This window comes from Macaca thibetana, chromosome 8, assembly GCF_024542745.1.
Source record: "Macaca thibetana thibetana isolate TM-01 chromosome 8, ASM2454274v1, whole genome shotgun sequence".
NCBI classification, from domain to species: Eukaryota; Metazoa; Chordata; class Mammalia; order Primates; family Cercopithecidae; genus Macaca; species Macaca thibetana.
The window spans coordinates 42319666-42343550 of record NC_065585.1 but is presented as its reverse complement, the minus strand read 5'-3'; the positions used below and the strand labels follow the sequence as shown (position 1 = coordinate 42343550).

General features: G+C 44.6%; 2 protein-coding genes across 30 annotated transcripts in view; one reads left to right on the top strand and one right to left on the bottom strand.

The window, feature by feature from the left end:
* BAALC (BAALC binder of MAP3K1 and KLF4) overlaps positions 1-23885 on the top strand; it is a 1274875-nt gene that overhangs the window by 846461 nt on the left and 404529 nt on the right. The gene's annotated exons all lie outside the window — the stretch shown is intronic.
* AZIN1 (antizyme inhibitor 1) overlaps positions 18651-23885 on the bottom strand; it is a 39151-nt gene continuing 33916 nt past the window's right edge. The window contains 4 exon segments of the mRNA XM_050800704.1: positions 18651-20954; positions 20957-20970; positions 21544-21758; positions 22089-22204. Coding sequence (XP_050656661.1) covers positions 20866-20954; positions 20957-20970; positions 21544-21758; positions 22089-22204 — 434 coding nt within the window. The 3' untranslated portion in view covers positions 18651-20865.

The following is a 23885-nucleotide window of genomic DNA, read 5'->3' as shown; positions in this document are numbered from 1 at the left end:
TGAAGAGGAATGATTTGAACAGATCGGAAAAGACATTCCAGACAGAAACAAATGCCTGAAACCCAAACCGAGAAGCAGGAAAGAGCAGATTGCGTTCTGGGAATGACAGGAAGTCCAGTTTGACTAGAAGACCTGAGGCTCAGAGGTGCATCACAGCCCAAATGCAGACCACAGAGGCAGACAGAGTGGCCCAGGAGGACCGAGGACCTGAAGTCACGGGGTTCTGCCCACTGCCCCCCGGGAACCGAGTCATGCCAGTTCCCAGACAGATGAATTCCTTCCAAGAATTCCACAGTCCTGCTCAGTCCTAGCCGCCAAGCCTCCTGGCCTTGGATGGCTGCTGTCTAATGCAGATCCTCTTTCGTCCAGATTTCAAATATTTTTCCTATCCTGTCCTTTGATCGCTAACGTTTATGTTGAGCTACATCAGCATGCCTCAATCCTGACAGCACTCTGGAATTATCTAGGGGTGCTTTAAAAAACAAAACTGTTGATGCATGACCCTCCTCCAGGAAATCTGATTTTATTGGTCTGGGGTGGGGTCCAGGCATCAGCAGACTTTTAATGAGCAGTTAGAGAGGAGAACCACTGACGGAGATGGTCACCAGGGAGTGTCCAGGTCAGATCGCCACAGAAGAGCACAGACTCCTGGCCTTCAGACCCAACTGGGACAAACCCCGAGAACAGCCTTGGCAGACCTCCAGGGGCAGCTGGACTCCCTGAGGCTGGATGTTGCAGTCTCTCCCAGGCATCCACTCTGCAGCCGAGGCCAAAGTTTCCAACGGGAAGGGAGGGTGAGACTTCAATTTGTTTCCCAAGAGCCAGCTGACCTTTGAAGCTAGTGATAACCACCACGAACCTCACTGGTGGGAGAACGAGGCACTGCAGCCAGTTCCCATCAACCCCACATCCCTGCAATGGCCCCCAAGGCAGACGTGGCACCATCCCCTGCAACGCTGGGCCTCAGAGGTGGAGGAAGCCCAGCCATGGCCAGATGGGAGATCTGGGGAACAGGTCCTCTGCTTTCTGGGAAAATAGAGGTGATGATTCCTGGCCCCAAAGGTTCTTGTTGGGAGTCTTGAGATAAATCCTCTATTAGCGCTCAGCATGGGGAGAATTTTCAGTGACTGTTCCCTTCCTCCTGTTTTGCTAGTAACTCTTTTCACAAATTTAGGAGTCTTCCAGTCTGGGCCTTGCCACTTCTCACTCAGCATCTGACCATCCCCACCTCCTGGATCTACAGGATTCACAGAGGAGGACCCGGGAGAGGGAAGGTCAGGCTGGGGAACTTGGCACTTGGCCTCCCTGCTGCCAGGGAAAGGACATCGGTTACCAAAGAGGTGACCAGCTGTCCTTTTCCAAGACTGAAAAGCAGAAGTACGGCCCTGAGCCTAGAGGGTCTAAGGGAACAATAGGAAGAATTTCCTGACAAAGGACAATGTTGCCTAAAGCACTCATGAAGCTATGTGAAAACAGGAGACTCCAGAGGACCAGACCCTTCTCCACCATGCAGTGTTTTTCCCATATGACAGGTGAGAAAACTGAGGCTCAGAGACATGTAATAACTTGCTGAAGCAGCAACCAGGACGCCATATAGCTGAAATCTGAAGATCAGCAGTTAAAAGTGGTAGGGCAAGCCCTCCCTGACTTTCAGCTCTAAGAGCCTAGGATTGTATGTTTTTCTGCTTAAGCCTCCGAATCAGAGTCCTACAAAAGCCACGCCTAATCCTGGGGGTGTGGGCTTTAAACCCAGGGAGAAAGCATGTCATTGGAATACTTCTGCACCTTTCTCCTTTTGAATCCCACCACGGAAAGAAAATTCTGTGACGTGCACCCAGTATTTATTGGAGGGTATTTCCTAGCAAGAAAATGAAGGCGATTGGCCGGGCACGGTGGCTCATGTCTGTAATCCCAGCACTTTGGGAGTCCGAGGCATGCAGATCACCTGAGGTCGGGAGTTCCAGATCAGCCTGACCAACATGGAGAAACCCCGTCTCTACTAAAAATACAAAATTAGCCGAGCGTGGTGGCGCATGCCTGTAATTCCAGCTACTCCGGAGGGTGAGGCAGGAGAATCGCTTGAACTCGGGAGGCAGAGGTTGCAGTCCGCTGAGATTGAGCCATTGCACTCCAGCCTGGGCAACAGAATAAGTGTCTCAAAAAAAAAAGAAAAAAAGAAAAAAAAGAAAGGAAAAAGAAAAGAAAATATGGTACATATATACAATGGAACACTGTTTAGCCGTCAAAGAAAGAAAACAAAGAAAGAAAATGAAGGCGATTGTCAACAGCCTCTGGAAATACAGAGGAGGGTCCAGAAGATGGCCCCTTCTTAGATGGCGGGCTGGACAGTGCTGCTCCCTCTCAGGCACTGGCGGCAGAAAGACAAAGCCTGGTAATTCTGTTCTTGGGATTCTCCCTGGCACCTCTCCTTGTAGGTCACAAGCTTCCTGATGCGAGAGTCCGTGGGACTACTAGAAGGAAAGATACTCCTTCCATTTTACAGATCAGGAAACTTGAGGACGGACAGAAACACCACCGGGATTGAACTGTGAATGGATCTGACTCCAATCCACAAATTCTTTACCTGGTCTCGAAAAGGGGCCCTGGCAACCTACTGTGGACCAGAGGGGAACCCGCCCGCCGTCCCAGGCCGGACTCTCCCCGCTACGGGACGGCCCAGGTGCTGCAGGACAAGGAGCGGAAGGAACCGGTTCGGCGCGCACTCGCGGAGGCCCAGGCAGGATTCGAGCGCCGGGGAGGCGCTCATTTCCCTTCCCCCGCCCCTGGGAACGCGGCGCTCGGGGCGGAGCCCGGCCGCTGCCCCCTCCAACTGCCTCGACCGCCAGGTGCCCCGAAGCGAGGCCTCCCTTCCCACCCCCGCGCCTGTTCCCGGCGCAGCCTGAGCCGCGGCGGTCACGTCTCCCCATCCGGCCCCAAAGTACGAGCCAGCCGCGGCCGCACCGACCCTGCGCGGGGTGGGAGAGCGCGGGGAGGGCGGGGCAAGGAGGTGAGGGGTTGGCGGGTTGCCGGGGCCCCGCCCGTTGCGTCCGGGTCGGCCGGGGAGAGGCGCGGACTAGGTGCAGCGCAGCAGCCACCGCCCCTGCCGGGCGCTCGGCTAGCGGGGGCAGGGCGGGGAGAGGCCCGGCCGGGGAAGCCGCGAGGCCGCGCCTCCAGGGCGGCGGGCGGGCGGGTGTTGCTGGGGAGAAAAGCGCGGCACGGGCCCGCGCGAGCCCCGCGGGCACAGCGCTCTCTGCTGGTGTGGGCTGAGAACTGCATGGAGACCGCGCCCGGACCTAAGGCGAACAGCGGGCGGGAGGGGCGGGAGGGGCGGGAGGGGCTGGGCGCCGACCCGCAGGAGACTAACTAAAGACCATCATCCACTTAAAAAAACCTAATTCAAATCGGAACATCACTGTGTACCCTGTGAATATGTCTAATTACCATTCGTCAATTTAAAAAAATTGTTTAATATATTAAAATAAGCAAAGAAAAACCTAATTCAATAATGAGTCATAGGTGTTGCAAGGTTTGAAATGTGGAGAAGGAAAAAAGAAAATACTTTTATCTAGAAAGCACTTAGAATATTCGTGTCTGTTTTTCCAGGGCTTCCTATCTGCAAATCTATGCATGTATGCATTCTTTAGAGAATAAAAAAGGCCAGTGGTGACTCATGCAGTAAGTCCTGCTACTCAAGAGACTGAGACGAGAGGATCGAGGGTATCTCTTGAGCCCAGGAGTTCAAGGTTGCAGTGAGCTATGATGACACCACTGCACTCCAGCCTGGGTGACAGAGCAGGGCCTTATCTCCAAATAAATAAATAAATAATACAATATTGTCAGCTTTGTGAGTGCAGAGGCCTTATTTTGTTCACTGCTCTATCCTCAGTGCCTGGAACACTGATAGTTGTCTGGGAGCTCAAAAACCATTTGCTGTTCCTACCACAATGGAATCATGCTTTACACAGTGGTGACCATCATTTTTAGCATACTTAAATGTGCTAGTATGATGCCCTGACCCCCTCAGTGAGAGTATGTGAGAGATGGATAGTTCACTGGCCTCTTTTTTTGGTTTTTTGAGATGGAATTTCACTCTTGTTGCCCAGGCTGGAGTGCAAAGGTGCCATCTCGGCTCACTGCAACCTCTGCTCCTGGGTTCAAGCGATTCTCCTGCCTCAGTCTCCCGAGTAGCTGGAATTACAGGCATGTGCCACCACACCTGGCTAATTTTGTATTTTTTAGTAGAGACGGGGTTTCTCCATGTTAGTCAGGCTGGTCTCGAACTCCCGACCTCAGGTGATCTGCCTGCCTTGGCCTCCCAAAGTGCTGGGATTACAGCCTGAACCACTGTGCCTGGCCCCACTGGCCTCTTTAACAAGAATCCGGAGGCCAGATGTGTTTGGAATTTAGAATTATTCACAGTGCACATATAAGGTGACTCTCCACCGTGCTCAGTCCCATCACATGTTCTGTAGCACCATGTTTTGCTCCTTCAAAGGTGACTCCTGTAGTCTCACAAAGTTATGTTAATCCCATCCATGCCTGTCTCCCTGAGGAAACTGCCCTGTCTGTTTTGCTCACGGTACTACTCTCAGCATAGAGTGGGTGCTCCATAAATATGTGTTGGATGAACGAATGAATGAATGAATGGATGATGAATACTGTATCCTGTTTGCCTCCCCTGGAGTCATGTGTGGAGTTCTGGTCATCCCATCTCAGGACAAGCCCCAGAGAACCAGAATCATAGAAAGGGGGAGGTGTTAGTTTGCCCATCCAACAGAGCATCTGTTATGTGCCAGGCTGTGTGCTAGGCTGTGGGAAATCTAAAAAAGATGCAGGCTGGGCGTGGTGGCTCATGCCTGTAATCCCAGCAGGCCAAGGTGAGTGGATCAGTTGAGGTCAGGAGTTCAAGACCAGCCTGGACAACGTGGCAAAACTCCATCTCTACTAAAAAAAAAAAAAAAAAAAAAAAAAAAAAAAAAGCCAGGTGTGGTGGTGGGAGCCTGTAATCCCAGCTACTTGGGAGGCTGAGGCAGGTGAATCACTTAAAACTCATAGGCAGAGGTTGCAGTGAGCTGAGATCTCGCCACTGCACTCCAGCCTGGGAGACAGAGTGAGACTCCATCTCAAATAAGTGAATAAATAAATAAATATTTAAAAATAAAAAATATGCAGCCTGTGTCCTCAGGAGCTACCAAAATATAGCAAACTGAAAAGACCTGTCAGCAGGGTCGAAACAGGGAGCAGGGGGCATTCTCAAGGGTGTGGACAGGGTGTAGGATAGCCAGGGGATGGTCCAGTTTCCTGCGAAGCAAAGGGGAAAGGCAAGAGGAGGGAGCGATTAACCAGACCTAGAGAGAGACAGAGGGTGAGCTAGGTGCAGGGCCCCTTTGAGGGCTCCAGCCTCTGCTGGGAGATTCAGCCCGCCAGAGACAACTGGACAGGAAATGAGCCCAGGAAGGACTGCCCTGACCCCGCTGTCCTCCCCCAGGCTTCTCCACTCCACTTTGCTTGACCACAAAGCAAAGAGGCAGGGGAAGCATTGAGGCAGTCCACAAACATCAGCCTCCAGGTGCAGAGCAGGGTGGATAGTGGGTGGCAGGACAGCTGGAAGCTATCCAGCACCGAGAATGAGGCTGTGATAGCCAACAGGAACAGGAAGGGATGTGATCATAGTCACAGATACCATGACCACAGGCTTGGCCTGGATTAGGTTTGGGCTGGCAGAGAGAAGTCAGAAGCATATGACCGTTCCAGAGGGAGTGTCATCACATTAAGTAAAGTTGGGGCCAAAGCACAAAATATTCTAATGTCAAAGCTCAGTGTAAGACAAAGAAAAGGAAGTGCCACCTCACCCAGCCTCTCCAAATGGAGGACTACGCCAAGGGGTGATACCCCATGGGAAAATTCACCTGCAAATGGGGATGATAAATACACACACACACACACACACACACACAGACCCAGGTATCTTAGAAAGGTGGAGGACAAAGATGCAATGTCTCACATTGGTGAATCAGTGAATCCCTATCTTAGGTGTAAATCAGAAAGCTTCTTGGAGAAAAAAACACATTCAAACCCTGCTTGCAGCTGGGTATGTGCCTGTAGTGCCAGCTACTCAGAAAGCTGAGGTGGGAAGATGGCTTTAGCCCAGGTGTTTAAGACCAGCCTTGGAAACATAGTGAAACCCCATCGCTAAAAAAAACTATACAAACAAAAAAATTTGCTTGCAAAACACCCAGCTGGACTCCCTGTGGGTTACAAGCACATTTAAGACTTGGCAGAGAAACCAGTTGACTGCCACCTCAAGATCTTAACTTCTAAAACACGAAAATAGACCCACAAAGTCACAAAGCAATGTTTCTCCAAGCCACAGGGGAACTGGCTCCTACAGATAAAAAGATCCCTGCTTTGAGCCTGAATGAGTCGGCCAAGGCCCCCTTTCTTCCGACCAACCAACCCTAACCAGGTAAGCCCTCCTCAACCACCTGACCCTACAAAAAACCCTTCCTAACCCTCTTATTGAGTGATTCTGAGGGCTCGCCCAACATGTGGGTTCCTTTGATGCATCAAATTAAGCAAACTTGGCATTTTGTGGCCATAGGCATATCCTTGGTGGGCCTGATGTCTCGGACTTGAAGGGACTTGAAGTTCATGGCCCACGTGGAACAGCCATGCCTTGAATTAAACATTTAACAGTCCCAACCCTTGAGCTTGAGTGGCTTCTGGAACATCCAAATCCCCACTGCCAGGTCCCATTCTGCTTAGAGCTCTGGCACTTGTCTTGGTAATCAGAAACCTGTACTGTGCTTTGCTGGGGACTTGCAGCAGCAAAGGCTGTTGCTACTGAGGGAGGGGGAGGGTGGTTGGGGGAGGAGGACGTTGGAAAGGGGAGGGAAAGTGAGGCAGGAATCCCTTCTTCCTCCTGGCCCCTCCACAAAGGACTAGGGGCAGGGATGTAGAGATGCAAAGGTCAGGGAACTGGGGACACTCGTGACGCTGAGAAGTGTGATAGAATATAAAAGCTTAATACTATGTGAAATCAACTCTGAATAGTGAGAAACTCAGCAATTGTTTCTTGCAACTTCCAAGGCACTATAGCAAATGTAATCCACAAGCGTCATCTAGTGGTACAATCTGTCAGTGCCGGCCAAGCCCTGATCTCTGAGCGGCAGCTCCGCCGGGTGAGAAGTCTGCACTCGGTGCCCGGAGGACTAGGACCAGACAGCCGGCCACATCCCATCTGCCAGGGACAGCATTCAGCCTAATTGCCCCGGGCACTCTGCTCTGCAGTGTAGAAAACAAGCCTCGAAGGGAACTCTGAGCTGGGACTGTAGGCATGTCCCACCATGCCTGGCTAATTTTTTATTCATATCTATATCTATATCTATATCTGTATCTGTATCTATAATATATATATATAATGTTATAGATATATACAATGTTATAGATATATATATTATACATGGTGTCTTGCTGTGTTGCCCAGGCTGGTCTCAAACCCCTGGCCTCAAGCAATCACCTTGCCTCGCTCTCCCAAAGTGCTGGAATTACAGGCATGAGCCACTGTGCCGGGCCAGAGCTGGGGGTTTTTGGGGCACAGAACAAGCTGTGGTTGCTTGGTGACTGGGGTTGCTTGGGCATTACAGCTGTTAATGCCTGCCCAGCGTAGCATCCCAGTTATGAGGGATGTGAGGGGGCAGTCTCACCTAATATGTCGGATCGCCTGTGGTGCCAGCCGTTGTGATGGAGTGGGGCAGGCCTGTCTCTCAGGTGGAACCAATAACCCAGCCGGAAGGCTCTTGAACGCAATGGGAGCTTGAAAATGAGGGATAGGGGTGCCATGCGGCAGGGAATTGGGCTATTTTGTTTGCTGCTGTCCCAGTGCTAGAATCATGGATTGTGCCTGGCAACTAAATATGAAAAAAAAATAAAAACTTGTTGGCTAGATAAACAAATGAATGGATGGATGAGAGTTGAAGCCTCCATCAGGCTGTGCTGTACAGGAGTCAAGAAGTCAGAGGGGCTGAGGGATCTTGCGGGATGCTTCCCTTTGAAGGCCGACCAGGCCCGACCCCAGTCACACTCCAGACAAGACTGTGAAGGGAGAGTTTAACGCAGGTTAGCAACTTAATCCAGCCAGTTTCAAAAGCTCACCCTACAGCCACAAAGATAGTGGCCTGAGTGGCAGAGACAGCAGTTGAAACTACTGAAATAGTCCAGGCAGGACGTGGGAGGGTGGAGCTTGCCAGGCTCTAGAAGCAGGCATGGGCTCTGCCCACTTTAGATACAGACCCTGGCCAGGCCGTTTGTGCTTTGTCATCAGGCTGAGGCTGAGAGAGGGGAAGGAGAGAACTGGGTGATGGGCCTCTGGTGGTTGTTTTCGGGCTGAGTTACGGGAGAAAGAAATGAAGATGTTGAGGAAAAAAGGGTCATTGGAATTAAAGAAATCTCATGTCTTCAGGCCCTGGCTGGGCCGGAAGCCTGGACCCTGGGCTCACCTTCTGCTAGAGGAGAGGCCGCTGGAGGGTTGCAAAACAGCCACATCCCTTTGGAAGGGCCAGGCTCCTAAGTCATGGTGCAGCTGTCCCCAAGGGCTTACCTGAGGGCGAAGTGACTTCAGAGGCCAGGAAGACACCTGGCTCCCACAATATCTGAAGGCTACAGGCTATATTATTAGAAAGGGAAAGGCGTAAAAGAATTGTAAGTGCGGAGGAAAAATGCTGGCAGTCAGCATTAACAATAAACTCAGGCTTTTTGGCTGGGCACTGGCTTACGCCTGTAATCCCAGTACTTTGGGAGGCTAAGGTGGGTGGATCACCTGAGGTCAGGAGTTCAAGACCAGCCTGGCCAACATGGCAAAAACCCCGTCTCTACTAAAAATATGAGAATTAGCTGGGTGTGATGGTGGGTGACTGTAATCCCAGCTACTCAGGAGGCTGAGGCAGGAGAATCGCTTGAACTTGGCAGGTGGAGTTTGCAGTGAGCAGAGATCATGCCACAGCACTCCAGTCTGGGCAACACAGTAAGACTCTGTCTCAAAAAAATAATAAAATAAACTCAGACTTTTCCTGGTTTGAGGAGAGGAGAAAAGGGGGCTGCAATGACAGAATAAAAATAGGGAGGTGTCTAGAAGGCAGTGCCACACAATATTAAGGCAGGAGTCTGTTAGAAAGCTGTCAGGGGATTTTTTAAAATAGCTTTTATATACTTTTCTCTATTGCTGGAATTTTGATCATTTAAAAGATTTTATAATGGGAAAAAACAATGATCTAACTTTATAGGGAAGAAAGGAAGACAAAAGAGAGCAGGAACACAATGGGAGCTTGAAAATGAGAGGAGAGTTCGAGACCAGCCTGGGAAACATAGCAAGACCCCATCTCTACAGAAAAAAAAAAGTTTTAAAATTAGCCAGGTGTGGTTCTGCACACCTATGGTCCTAGCTACTTGGGAGGCTGAGGTGGGAAGATTGCTTAAACATGGGAGGTCGATACTGCAGTGAGCTGTGATTATGCCACTATCCTCCAGCCTGGGTGACAGAGCAAGACTACATCTCAAAAAGAAAGAGAGGAAGGAAGGAAGGGAGGGAGGGAGGGAGACAGGGGAAGGGAAAGGAACAGTGACTGAGAAGGGCGAGGAGTAGATGTGCAGGGGCTAGTCAGGGGTCAGGGGTCAAGGGTCAATACAGTGCTCCTGTTCCGAATGACCAAACACACTTGTTATGGGCTGTGTCCCCATCAAAATTCATACACTGAAATCCCAACCACCAGTACATCAGAATGTGAACTTATTTGGAAATAGGGTCATTGAGATGTAATTAGTTCAATTAACATGAGATCATTAAGATGAGACCAAGTCCAATATAACCAGTGTCATAAAAAGGGAAAATTTGGAGAGACTCATATACAGTGTGCAGGGAGAAAAGCATGTGAACATGAAGATGGCCACCTACAATCCAAGGAGGCCAGGAACGGAGGCTTCCCTCAAAGCCCTAGAGAGAACCAACCCTGCTGAGCATTTGGACTTCTGGTCTCCAGAGCTGTGAGACACATCTCTGATGTTTAAGCAACCCACTTTATAGTTTGTGTATTGTTTGGGCAGCCCTAACAAGCTAGTACATACGTCAGCAGAAACTGTGGTTCTGACCTTCTTAAGCAGACAACATGGCATAGGCTTTTTAAAATTTTTACCTTTTTTTCGAAACAGGTCTTCCTCTGTAGCCCAGGTTGTAGTGCAGTGGTGCCATCATAGCTCACCTGCAGCCTTGAACTCCTGGGCTCATGTGTTCCTCCCACCTCAGCCTCTAAAAGTGCTGGGATTATGGGCACCTGGCCCCTAGCTTTTTTAATGATTGGAAAATGGCACCAGTTGCCTGTGCAGGGCCTGTGTACCCATTCCCCTGCTACCGGCACTGTCAGCTGCTGCCGACTAGCAGTTGTAGCTCATGGCTGCATTCTTCACTGGAAATCAGCACATAACTGTATCCATCACTGGGAACTACAGGGACGGCTTGCCCAAGGTTATGCCTCCTTGAAAGGAGTGGCCTGTAGCCAATGACTGGCTAATGCTGGGATAAAGTCCCAGCTGTCCTGTCTCAGTTTGGTTCAACTCTGAAGGCCATCCCAGCTCCAGGACTCCTATACAAATCCTAGATGGTGCCAATAGTTCTTGCGGAAGTGGTAAAAATGACAGCTTCAGCAGTTACACGTACAATGCTACATGATTAATGATAACTCTGGAGTTGATCACTCTTTTCAGGTTTGTAGAATTTTTAAATTTGAAAATAACAGTGAACAAAAATTTTAAAAATACTAAAGAAACACAGCTTCACAGAATGTTTTGTGTCTGGCTTTTCTATCTGAATGGAACTTCCTATAGGCAATTCAAAATGTGGGTGAAATCTGAGTGACGTACTGTAGGATCATGGGAAAGAGACCAGATCCAGAGCCAACCTGCTGGGCTACAATCCTAACTCTATGACTTACTCCTAGCTATCTATATGAACTTCTTTAAAAAACAATTTTAAATTTTATTTTAAAATATTTTAAGGCCGGGCATGGTAGCTCATACCTGTAATCCCAGCATTTTGGAAGGCCGAGGTGGGTGGATTACCTGAGACCAGCCTGGCCAACATGGTGAAATCTTGTCTCTACTAAAAATACAAACATTAGCCAGACATGGTGGCACACACCTGTAATCCCAGCTACTTGGGAGGCTGAGGCAAGAGAGCCGCTTGAATCCGGGAGACGGAGGTTGCAGTGAGCTGAGAGCACATCATTGCACCCCAGCCTGGGCAACAAGAGTGAAACTCCATCTCCAAAAACAAAAATTAAAACAGTATATTAAATATTTTTATTTAACATAGAGATGGGTTTCACTGTGTTGCCTAGGCTGCCTCAAATTCCTGGACTCAAGTGATCTGCCCACCTCAGCCTCCCAAAGTGCTGGGATTATAAGTTGTGAGCCACCCCACCTGGCCTATATGACCTTCTTAAGGTCTGTAAAATGGGGCCATGAGTCTCTATCTCATAGGATGGCTCTGAAGATTGAGTTCATTTAGAAGACTAAATGGGTTACTATCCAAAGCCCTTGAATAGTGCCAGAAATAGTGTTGCAATGGCTGCATGATCCTGCAGTCCCCTAGCTGGGCAAGGGAACTTCCTTGCTGCTATTATTATACAATTACAGGAATGTTGGTCTTCTCATTGGTGCCACAGTACAGCACAGGGCTTACAAGGAAATAGGAGTCCTCTGCTTTTTAAAGAGGTCAACATTAGTTCAGTTTTCTTATCACCCATTACTCATCCTGGGCCTATGGCCATAAGGGTAAGGCATATTAAAAGATAATTATTATTTGACCCCCTGAAAGACTTGACATTGGTAACCTTGCCACACCTACTTTCTCACTCCGGTAGTACCTTACCTTCAAGAAGGATCCTTGCTGCTTTTTCCTAAAAGATCTCTTCACTCTCAACTTAAAAGATGTATAGAAAGACCTGCTTTTTCCATGTCTTAGCTTGAGGTTATATACACAAGAAAAGCCAACGATTAGTTTCTACCTTGAACGAATAAAGGCCTAGAACAGAGAGATTCAAAGCAAGGATTTTACTTACCAAGCACCAGCAACCCTATTCCCCTTATGAAATTTACAGGTGGAACTAAAGGTCAGAACTAAGTTATCAGTAGTATAACCCATTGTTACTCTGGGAAACTTAATCCCCAATGCAACAGTGTTGAGAGGTGGGCTCATTAAGGGGTGATTAGGTCATGAGGCCTCAGCCTCATCAGATTAATGTCATTATCTCAGGAGTGGGTCGGTTATTGTGTGAGTGGGCTTGGTCCCTATCTTGCTCTCTTGCCCTTCTGCCTTCCACCATGGGATGACACAAGAGGGTCCTCACCAGATGTGGGCCCATCAGCCTCGGACTTCTCAGCCTCCAGAACTGTAAGAAATAAGTTCCTTTATATACATTACCCAGTCTATGGTATTGTGTTATAGCAACACAAAATGAACCAAGACACCCTACTGTCTGACAATTCACAAGCTGCAACCCTTCCACTTCCTCAAACTGTGGGTCTTCTTCAAGGTAAAGTGCTACATTGATTGTAATATTTGTGTATTTCTTTACCATTTAACGTGTGCAAACTGTACTCCATTTTTAATTAGTTTCTATCAGTTTTGTAATGTTGCACTGACAAAGTTTGAGTGCTGTGCCTGAACCCCATTTTTTCTGTTGTACAATTTCACATAGTGATTTTTAGGAAAGCATATATCAAGTTATAGCAATACATAAAAGGGAGGGAGTGGTAGCATCATGCCAATTGGAAAGGAGAGCACCATTTTCCTCCTCAATGTGAACTTCTCATAAGCTCTGCACTACTGTTCCCTTCCCTGACTGACCTCCTATACATTGGTCCCAAATCCTCAGTCATTTGGGGCAATATGCAGCTAATGTTACCTAAACCCTTTTTTAACATTTAAAAATGTTGTCTGCCGGGCACGGTGGCTCACGCCTGTAATCCCAGCACTTTGGGAGGCCAAGGCGGGCAGATCACCTGAGGTCGGGAGTTCGAGACCAGCCTGACCAATACGGAGAAACCCTGTCTCTACTAAAAACACATTAGTCAGGCATGGTGGCACATGCCTATAATCCCACCTACTCGGGAGGCTGAGGCAGGAGAATCACTTGAACCTGGCAGGCGGAGGTTGCAGTGAGCTGAGATCATGCCATTGCACTCCAGCCTGGGCAACAAGAGCAAAACTCCATCTCTAAATAAATAAATACACACATACATACAGTCTTTCTTTGGGGATCACTGAAGTTCTCTTCCCTCCTCTAGGAAGCTTTTAAAGTGTTTACATTCTTGCCTCCAGCAGAATTGTAGAATTAGGAAAAGAAAACCAAACTTTGAAAATGCTCTCACTTCATTTCTGTTGAGAATCTAACAATATGGAAGGTTAGGTTTAAATCATGAAGTAATTAAATCTGAAAGGCATTACTGGGCACTAAAACGTAGAGAAAATGCCTTGAGTGTATTTTCAACAAACCCGTCTCAAGGTTTGTTGTGACATAAAAACACCACAGAGTATGCTGGGCACGGTGGCTTACGCTTGTAATCACTTGAGACCAAGAGCTCAAGATCAGCCTGGCCAAACATGGCAAAACTCCTTCTCTACTAAGAAAAAAAAAACAAATAGAAAAATTAGCTGGGCGTGGTGGCGCACCCCTGTAATTCCAGCTACTCAGGAGGCTGAGACAGGAGAATTGCTTGAACCCGGGAGGCAAAGGTTGCAGTGAACGGAGGTGGTGCCACTGCCCCTCAGCCTAGTGATAGAAACTGTTTAAATAAAAATAAAAATTAAAAAAGCACAGAGTATATATGTTTCAAAGACTATTACCTAAGTTACAAGTTAAAAGCATCCCAACTCATTAAGTTTAAAAAACAACTTAAGATAGGCTGGGCACGGTGGCTCACGCCTATAATCACAGCACTTTGGGAGGCCGAGGTGGGCGGATCACGAGGTCAGGAGATCGAGACCATCCTGGCTAACACAGTGAAACCCCGTCTCTACTAAAAATACAAAAAATTAGCCAGGCATGGTGGCGGGCGCCTGTGGTACCAGCTACTCGGGAGGCTGAGGCAGGAGAATGGCGTGAACCCAGGAGGTGGAGCTTGCAGTGAGCCAAGAGCCACTGCACTCCAGCCTGGGCGACAGAGCAAGACTCCATCTCACAAAAAAAAAAAAACCCAAAAAACCAAAAAACCAAAACCACATAAATGCAGAAATTAAAACTTTATTTCTGTATATCACTATGGTAAAGGGTTGTTGGTTCCCCGTACCATCAATCCACAAAAGGTATAAAACTTCATGTATTATTATTGTAACCTTGTGCGGATACCAGAGTACCTTTAAAATTCCTCCCAAATTTAGTTCCAAGAGGCAGATGGAGAGTTTGGACTGTCACCCAAAATCTAAAAGGGCCCTTGTTTTGACAGTTAGGTTTACACATGTGGTACATACTGAGGGGCACATAATCACTGGTAGATTGGAAATGCATACCTATCCTTGTTCCTTCCCTAACTAAAAAAGCATTTAAAAGGAGTGAAACTCACCAGGATGGAGAAATCGAGATTAAAAAAAAATGAAAGCTGGAAAATGGACAGATTAGTTTATAATTTAGCAGCTTCAGGAAATGGAATCCCAAGGCCAACAGAACGGACAACAAAAAACTCAGAAATTCAAAAAACAAAACCAAACCAAAAAAAAAAAAAAAAAAAAAAAAAAAAAAAAGCAGGAGTTGGCAGCAGTCCAAATCCCTGGAGATGGGGGCAAAATAAGGGTTGTTTAACCACTCAAATCCCAGATCCTTTTCTCTACACTGCAGAGTTGGACAAGAGTCCGCTCTCATTTGTTCATTCTCTAGAAAAGGTAGCCCAGTCTCTGGGATGGCAGGGGTGTGTTACACTGAAAGCAGAGGCCCAACCCTTACCATGCTGGGTTCTAGAATGCTGGTAGACAGCCTATCACCCTTCAGGCACGAGATACAAATTGAGAATCAGCCAAGACCTTGACATAATGGCATAAGAAGTTCCCTAACTAATCAGCTGGGACAGATCATTTTTTCAGTCGACAAACTCTACTCATGCACTTGGAGCTGCCTAGTGGCTCTTTAGTCCCCACTCAGATACAGGGAATGCTTGGAATCGTAAGAGTTACAGATTATAAAACAAGACAATTTAGGCAGGACACAGTGGCTCACGCCTGTAATCTCAGCACTTTCAGAGGGCGAGGCAGGCGGATCACCTGAGGTCAGGAGTTTGAGACCAGCCTGGTCAACATGGTGAAACCCTGTTTCTAATAACACAAAAATCAGACGGGCATAGTGGTGGTGCACTTGTAATCCCAGCTACTCCGGAGGCTGAGGCACGAGAATCGCTTGAACCTGAGAGGCAGAGGTTACACTGAGCCGAGAGTGACACTCTGTCTCGAAACAAAAACAAAAACCAGACAATTTAGAATGTCCAGAGCTGGAGGAAAGAGGACCGAGGTGATGAGGGAAAAAGTAACGTTCTTAGCGATAAAACATTGCTGCAACCTTAGCTCGGAAGTTTAAAATTGCCTAAGTGGAAGACAGAAGGCTTAGAATAGGGCTGAGAACCCTCCACCCCGCCATACCTGCTGAAAGTAGAGCAATTTGAGAAACATAAAATAGAAAATAGATGGGAGAAAACCAATAAACTCACAGAACTAAAATTCTTTTTTTTTCTTTTGAGATGGAGTCTCGCTCTGTCGCCCAGGCTGGAGCGCAGTGTCGCGATCTCAGCTCACTGCAAGCTCCGCCTCCCGGGTTCACGCCATTCTCCTGCCTCAGCCTCCCGAGTAGCTGGGACTACAGGCGCCCGCCACCACGCCCGGCTAATTTTTTTATATTTTTAGTAGAGACGGGGTTTCACCGTGTTAGCCGAGATGGTCTCGATTTCCTGACCTCGTGATCTGCCTGTCTCTGCCTCCCAAAGTGCTGGAATTACAGGCATGAGCCACCGTGCCTGGCCTAGAACTAAAATTCTTAAACTTCAGCCAAGCGTCCCCTCCTCTGCATACTGCTGCTAAAAACAATGGGGACAAAGTTGTAGGCACAGGTGCACACCAGATGAAGTTGGGCATCATTATTTACAAATAAAGGTTAGCTGGACTCTGGAGTTAAAAGTAATCTAAATAAGATATTGCGATATCTTTAAAACATCTACACAACCCTATTTAACTCTTTAATTGCCCATACCTGATCCAGTGCTAATCTTCTCAGGCCATCGACAAATCAACTGCAAAGGGTTGACAGACGTAAGCAGTATCATCATGGAATCAGGGTTTGAAAGATCACTTAACAATGGAATTGCTTTTAAAGCTGATGACAATTACATACATAGGTTAAGGAATTTAGGAGTATGAAAGATGTTCTTTTTCTCTCCATTTAGTACCCCAAGACCACAACATGGAGCATGTTGTGTAGATTAAGCTTTCTACGAATTGCCATTTAAAAAAAACTTTTTATAGTCTATTTCCAATAAATAAAACAAAATCTTCAGCTGTGTAACACTAAAGTCACATTGCCTTTTGAATCTAGGTGGTTTGTGTTCCTGTATCTATACTCCTTTCTGGGTGAAGACATGCACTATGATTTAAAAGATACGTGTAGTACAGGCCATCTGTATGCAAAGAGAAAAGTTTCTCGGGATGTCTGAGTAGGAACTGAGACTTTTCAGGTTAGCTTCAACTTAATGCAAATACCAGTCAAGACCAAAACTAGTTCGTTTGTTGTTCCTAGGCCAGGTTTATCCTCATTATGAAAGCCTACTTCTGTAATTACTTGCACCACACCTTTTTCCTCTCAGGATGAATGCGATTCATAGGATTTACTCACAACTCAAATGTAGAAGACTAATTTTTGTTTTATATTTTGATTCCTGCCGATTTAACTTTCTACTATTACTTTTTTTTTTTTTGAGATGGAGTCTCGGTCTGTCACCCAGGCTGGAGTGCAGTGGTGCAATCTCCACTCAATATAACTTCTGCCTCCCAGGTTCAAGCAATTCTCCTGCTTCAGCCTTGAGTAGCTGGCACAGGTGCGCGCCACCATGACTGGCTATTTTTTGTATTTTTAGTAGAGATGGCGTTTCACTATGTTGGCCAGGCTGGTCTCGAACTCCTGACCTCAGGTGATCCGCCTGCCTCAGCCTCCCAAAGTGTTGGGATTACAGGTGTGAGCCATTGTGCCCGGCCTGTGCTTTTAGATAATACTGTAAGGTTACATTAAAATTAAATCAACTAACAGGCAGCAAAACAAAACCTTCCTCTGACGCCCAACCAAAAGTCCAGCTTATAAAGACAAAGGAGAATGGTCAAGTACGTGCTAAAGAGACGTTAATACCAAGCTATCAACCACTGGCACTATCTGCCATTTGCATCCATGTGCCAGGCACTTTTAAGGCCTGGTAAGGTTAAGTTCTAGTGTCTTCATCCTACAGGCAGGAAACCAAGGCCCAGAGCAACTTGTCCAAATCAGTATCATATAACAGGTAATAAGGGTTGTTTATTGAGCTCCGTGTGCCAGCCAGTTCTAAACACCTTACAACTGTTACATCCTTATAACCTTACGAAGCTGCTATTTTTATTACCATCCTTTTTTTTCTTTTCTTATTAGAGATATGGTCTGTCTTTGTTGCCCAGACTGGAGTGCAGTGGTACGATCGTGGCTCACTGCAGCCTCCACCTCCTGGGCCCAAGCGATCCTCCCACCTTGGCCTTTTGAGTAGCTGGGACTACAGGCACTTATCACACCCAGCTAATTAAAAAATTTTTTTTTGGAGAGACGGGTCTCCCTTCGTTGCCAAGGCTGGTCTCGAACTCCTGAGCTCAAGTAATCCTCTCACCTCGACCTTTCAAAGTGCTGGGATTTACAAGCATAAACCACTGTGCCTGGCCTTACCATGATTTTCCATCTGGGAAAACTGAAGTACAAAAGGGTTAAGTGACTAGCCTATGTCCATACAGACAGTAAATGGCAGAGGCAGGATTTGAGTCAAGCAGACTGGGGCAAGGTCTACACCTTTAACTACCACCCTATACTAGTGTATTGCCTGAATAATGAAGTAAATCTTTAAAGTTACTCCCCAAAATATTAAGTCACCCAGTTAACTAAAGTGTTCAAAGAACGAAGAGATGCTTTTAATTTCAGCAGAGTTCAGAAGACTTCTTAAGGCCAAGACAGGTTAGCAAACTAAAATATATACTCTAAAAAACAAGAAAAAAGGAATTAAGCAATGTGTGGCTTCTCTAACCCAGTATTTCCATTTAATGGTATTAATGCCCATGTTTACTTAGAATAAATCTAACTTAATTTGTCAATCTATTCATTTAGTTCAAGTTTAAAATTATTAAGAGGCTAGTGAAGTGAAGTATCTAGAAAAGGTTGTCCTGGAAACAGTGCTCACATATATACTGGACTTTATCAAAATTTCATTGTTCTATACATAACTCCCAGCATTTTTTAGCAGAATCAATTTACTTTCTAATAAAGCAAGATTGTTAATATACATAAAGCTAATATGTAAAATTTTACCTCTATTTCAGATAGAAGCCAAAGCAAAACATAAGGAATAAAAACATTTATCTATGTATTCAGAATCACACACAAGTTACCTTTACAGTTCAATTTACTATATAGAAATCATTGGGCTTTATATTTTCAGTTAACTTTTGAACTGAGATTACAATATTATAACAAAAAAATTTACATTAATTCAGAACTTTTTAGCATACCAAATTGAAATACATAGGTTCAAATTTCAGATTTATGGCAAACAGTCTTCAAATACAATACAGACATTTCTTAAAAGTTACCATATCATTCACATGTGATATTTGCAACTCTGAACTGTTTCATATAGAACAGCTCTCCTGCAGATATGGCAAAGTTGATATGCCATGAAGTTCAAGGCCTGTATAGTCAGGCCGAGGACTCAAAGTTGCACCATCTTTAAAAGGTTTGGCATTTCTGGACCACAACAATGCACAACATGTAAAGAAGGTAGGAAGCAGTCCCCCCTCCTTGTTAAACGGTTAAAAAAAAGTTACATGGTAGCTTGGAATTTTGCATAAAACCCCATAATATACCTTGAAAAAGTCCAAGGGCAATTTGATGGCAATGGATTGGGGTCCTATACATATTTTTAATAGAACCCATGAGAGTCAAATGGGCATTAATCAAATCAAAAAAATATTAAGCACCTACTGGTTCAAGAGATTTAAATTTATTAGAGATTCATGATCAATTTCTTTTCACCTCGAAATCAAGGTGTAAAAAACCAGCTATTAAGTGCATTCCAAACTTCTCCTATGTAGCACAGGTAGAATTTTCTGTCCATTGGCACCAAAGTGAAGTCACATTTCCTCTTGGGAGACAGAAATTCCACACCTGAACATAGAGTAAGTTAGGAAAAAATGACCCCTGTTGTTTATTACTATTGTGATTCTGAGATCTAGGATTTCTAATATACTAGCAGTAAACAAAGCAAATTCCTGGCAACAACTGTCAGGTTAGTGATGCTAACTCCCTTCCCCCAACCACCATAAAGTTTTAGTAAGAAAAAAATCAAAAGTAATGACTAAGCAGAACAAATTGGAAATAACAAGAAACTAAGGTGACAGTTCAAACCAACAACAAAAAATCCTAAATTTGAAATAACTGCAACTGAAGATAGTAAGTGTGCTTCACCCCAACCCCCATCCCAACTCTGAATTTAAACATTCCGTGCAAAAGAGCAACAGGTTTCTGGATAAAGATGTAGCCCTTCTTAAGTTTTAGTGCTCTGCAGTTTTCTGCAATTTTATTTCCCTCCCCCCAAGTTTATTCAAAGTATTTAACAGAATCTTCCATTTCAGCCAAAAGATTGTGATTCAAAGATTTACTAAGGTACTCTATGCATTCTATCTATACAGAAACACCTATTTATTATTACAATTGATTTATGCAGGATTAACATTTTTGGTGTTAAAATTGTTAAACATCATGCTTACTGCACATCAACTCTCCATAATGAATCTGAACTTCACAATGATTTACCAAACACTTTACTTAAATTACTAATTAAATAACTGAAAAATGCACTGAGCCAAACAAAACTTAACTGGGCTATAAAGAAAAAAACCCTTCAAAACAGTCCATATACACATCTATTTCAAAACTACCTTTGCTAGCTAGCCCCTTTCCCAAAGTTTTAGCCTGAAAGAACAGTAAAATCTACACAAAATTTTATTGCAATCATACAAGGGTTACATTAGGTCAACAAATACTATGATGCAATTTTACATTTATTAAACTACAGTTCAAAGCACAAATTTACACATTCTAAATACACTAAACGTTATCTAATGAAGTCACACTGGTCTTCCGCTAACATTTGATATATCTGGGTGAAAGACATGAACTTTACAAGACTTTAAACACAAATCCTTAGTATAAAAACTGTGTTCTTGTATGTAAACGATTTAATGGGGAACCCAATTAATGGGCTTCCATCTCCACTAAGTCATCCATTTTGTTGCATATTTTATTTTAAACGCTTAAGGGGTAGGACAAACTGGTAGGTTTAAATCTGGACACATTATCTAAATCTCCCATTATCCCCAATGAATTATAGATGAAAGCTGTTTTTGTCTGGTCCCAAATAGCTATTACTAATAGTTTTTGTTGCCAAAAGAATTAAGAGAATAAGATTGTTTAAATTATTTTTCCACACTGGAATGTTGACCAGACAAGCTTAACCTGCAACTTCAGATCTAAAGAAGCGTTAATGCCTGTTTAAGCTTCAGCGGAAAAGCTGTCTTCTTGGCTCAGCTGAATGCAAGAAGGCACAAAGAAGAAGTTCTTCATCATTGAGTCTGAAGTAATTCCGGCATCTTGCATTTCATACCTAAATAGAAAAAATTCAGTTAAATTCTGAATTTAAGCCCAAAGACCATGTAATCACCTAACAAATGGATAATAAAATAGGACTATAACTAGTCTTCCAAATACCTTTAAAAGATCATCATTTTTTCTATTATAGCCATGCACTGCAGAGTGATGTTTTGGTCAGACTACACATATGACTGTGGTATACCCGTAAGATTACAGTGAAGTTTAAAAATTCCTATCACAATCGTGTCATAGCACAATGTATTATCCTATGTTTTCAGTATCTTAAGATACACAAATGCCACTGCATTACAACTGCCAACAGTATTAAACAGAGTAACATGCTGTATAGGTTTGCAGCCTAGGAGCAATATACCATATAGCCTAGATTATGTAGTAGACTATGCCATCATAAAATCACCTAATGTTCCATTTGTCAGAACAAATTCCCATCATTAAGCAACTACACTGTACAGGCAATACGTGACTGTACTTCTAAGTTTAGCATTCATCACAGAATTAAAACTTATTAGCAAGTCTACAAGGACAGTTCAAATATCCCACCTGCCTTAAAATAAAATCACCTTACCAATCACTGAATGACATCATGTAATAAATGGCTGGCCTCTGAAAATCATTAAAAGCAGAAGGTTCATGGAAAGAATCTGCTCCCATGTTATCAAAGATAAGCCAATCTCCCACATTCAGCTCAGGAAGAAGACAGCTTTCCACAATTTGATCAAGCTCATCACAGGATGGACCCCAAAGGCTGCTTGTAAACAGAGGCTCATCTTCCTTGTATTTCTGTAGGAAAAGTTTTACAATTTTTACTCATACTTATGCAGGTATTGAATTTGTGAGTAGATAAGTATTTTTCACTGTCTCAGATCCAATGTGTTCACGGAAAAAAGGCCTAGAGCCAAGGGCAGGGTGCTCCTTAAGCCTCAATGGTACAATTAACTCCACGTAAAGGCAACAAACTAAAAAAGGGACTCCACCAGAAGAACGCAAATCCTCAAAAGGGGCATTTTTCCCCATTCTAAAATGTTTTTCAAAAAATTGGGAAGCATCTTAAAAATAACAGCTCAGTTTATAAAATGCCAAATAGGCTTTAATATTTCTGATAAAACTTGCCTTGTGAACCTCTGGAATGGTATTTAAGTCCTCAGACAGTTTACTTGCAAAAGAACCATAAACACCATCATTCATATAATACATGAAGGCTGGTTCATCACTTCCGGTTTTTTCTACTGGAATAAAACAGGAAAGGGGAAAATGAATTTTTATTAAAATGGCTCATATAAAACAAATAAATGTAATTTTCACATTTCTCAAACTATTTAAACTTAAAAAGACACACAGCACTCATTTCACAAAGGAAGATAACCAATGAGCACAAGAAAAAAGTGCTCTAGGGCTGGATGCGACGGCTCATGCCTGTAAAATTCTAGCACTTTGTGAGGCTGAGGTGGGCAGATCACTTGAGGTCAGGAGTTCAAGATCAGCTTGAACAACATGGCAAAACCCCATCTTACTAAAAATAGAAAAATTAGCCAGGTATGGTGGTGCATGCCTGTAATCACAGCTACTGGGGAGGCTGGGGCACTAGAATCCCTTGAATCTGGGAGGCAGAGGTTACAGTGAGACAGTGAGCCAAGATTGCGCTAGTGCACTTCAGCCTGGGTGACAGAATGAGACCCTGTCTCAAAAAAAAAAAAGTATTAAGATTCTTGAAGCCTTTCTGATAGTTGCTGTTTCAAAAAAAGAGGAAAAAGATCAAGCAGCAAGGAAAAACACTTTTTAGTTTCTTTTCAAATCAGCAAGAGGAAGGCAATATATGCACAAGTAATTAAATATGTGTTTGAATGTGGAATTAAAAATAAACGTTGAGATTGTGCCACTCACTCCAGCCTGGATGACAGGGCAAAAACCCTGTCTCAAAAAAAAAAAAAAAGAAAAAGAAGAAGAAAATAGTTCTGTATATCATTAGTCATCAGGTAAATGCAAATTAAAACCACAATGGGATACCATTACCACCAACCTACTGACTGGATCAACTTAAAGACTGACAATACAAAATATCAAAGAGCATGAGGAGCAACCAGAGTTCACATGTATACACTGCTAGTGGGAATCTGTGTGTGTGTGTGTGTGTGTTGAGACAGGGTCTCACTGTTACTCAGGCTAGAGTGCAGTGGTGTGATCACAGCTCACCGCAGGTTTGAGCTTCAGGAATCAGATCCTCTCACCTCACTCTGAAACCTTTGAAAACACCCATTCTACTCACAGCTACTCTACTCTTAGCACAACCAATACTCATTTTCAGGTTTATCACTCTCCACAAGAAACAAACCAAGGCTCCTTGGAGAAACAACTGATTACAGGACTGAGGCAGAAAAAGGTTAAAATGAGCCTGGAACATCTTGATATACCAAAAAATAAAGAAGTGCTCAGAGAATAACGGAGACATGTCAAGGGAAAAATGAGAGTAATAGATTATATAAACCTAATGAATAAAGATCTATCGGTCTAAACTCATAAACAAACAGGAGGGAAGGAAAAGATATTCTTTAAGTAAAGGCTAACTAATATAAACAATAATGAAGTTAGAAATTCATCAATAGATGCTAAAACTAATGGGGTGAAAATCTGGTTAGAAACAGGTAGTTTATTTACAGTCTCTAATTAACTTGCCACTTCACAATGGAGAGAAACCTGCCTGACACAACCTTAAACAAGTGCTCAAAACTAGCATTTAAATAAAAAAAAAAAAATAGCTGGGCGTGGTGGCACACGCCTGTAATCCCAGCTACTTGGGAGGCTGAGGCAGGAGAATCGCTTGAGAAAGGCAGGAGGAGGCAGAGGTTGCAGTGAGCCGAGATCATGCCACTGCATTCCAGCCTGGGCAACAAGAGCAAAACTCTCTCTCAA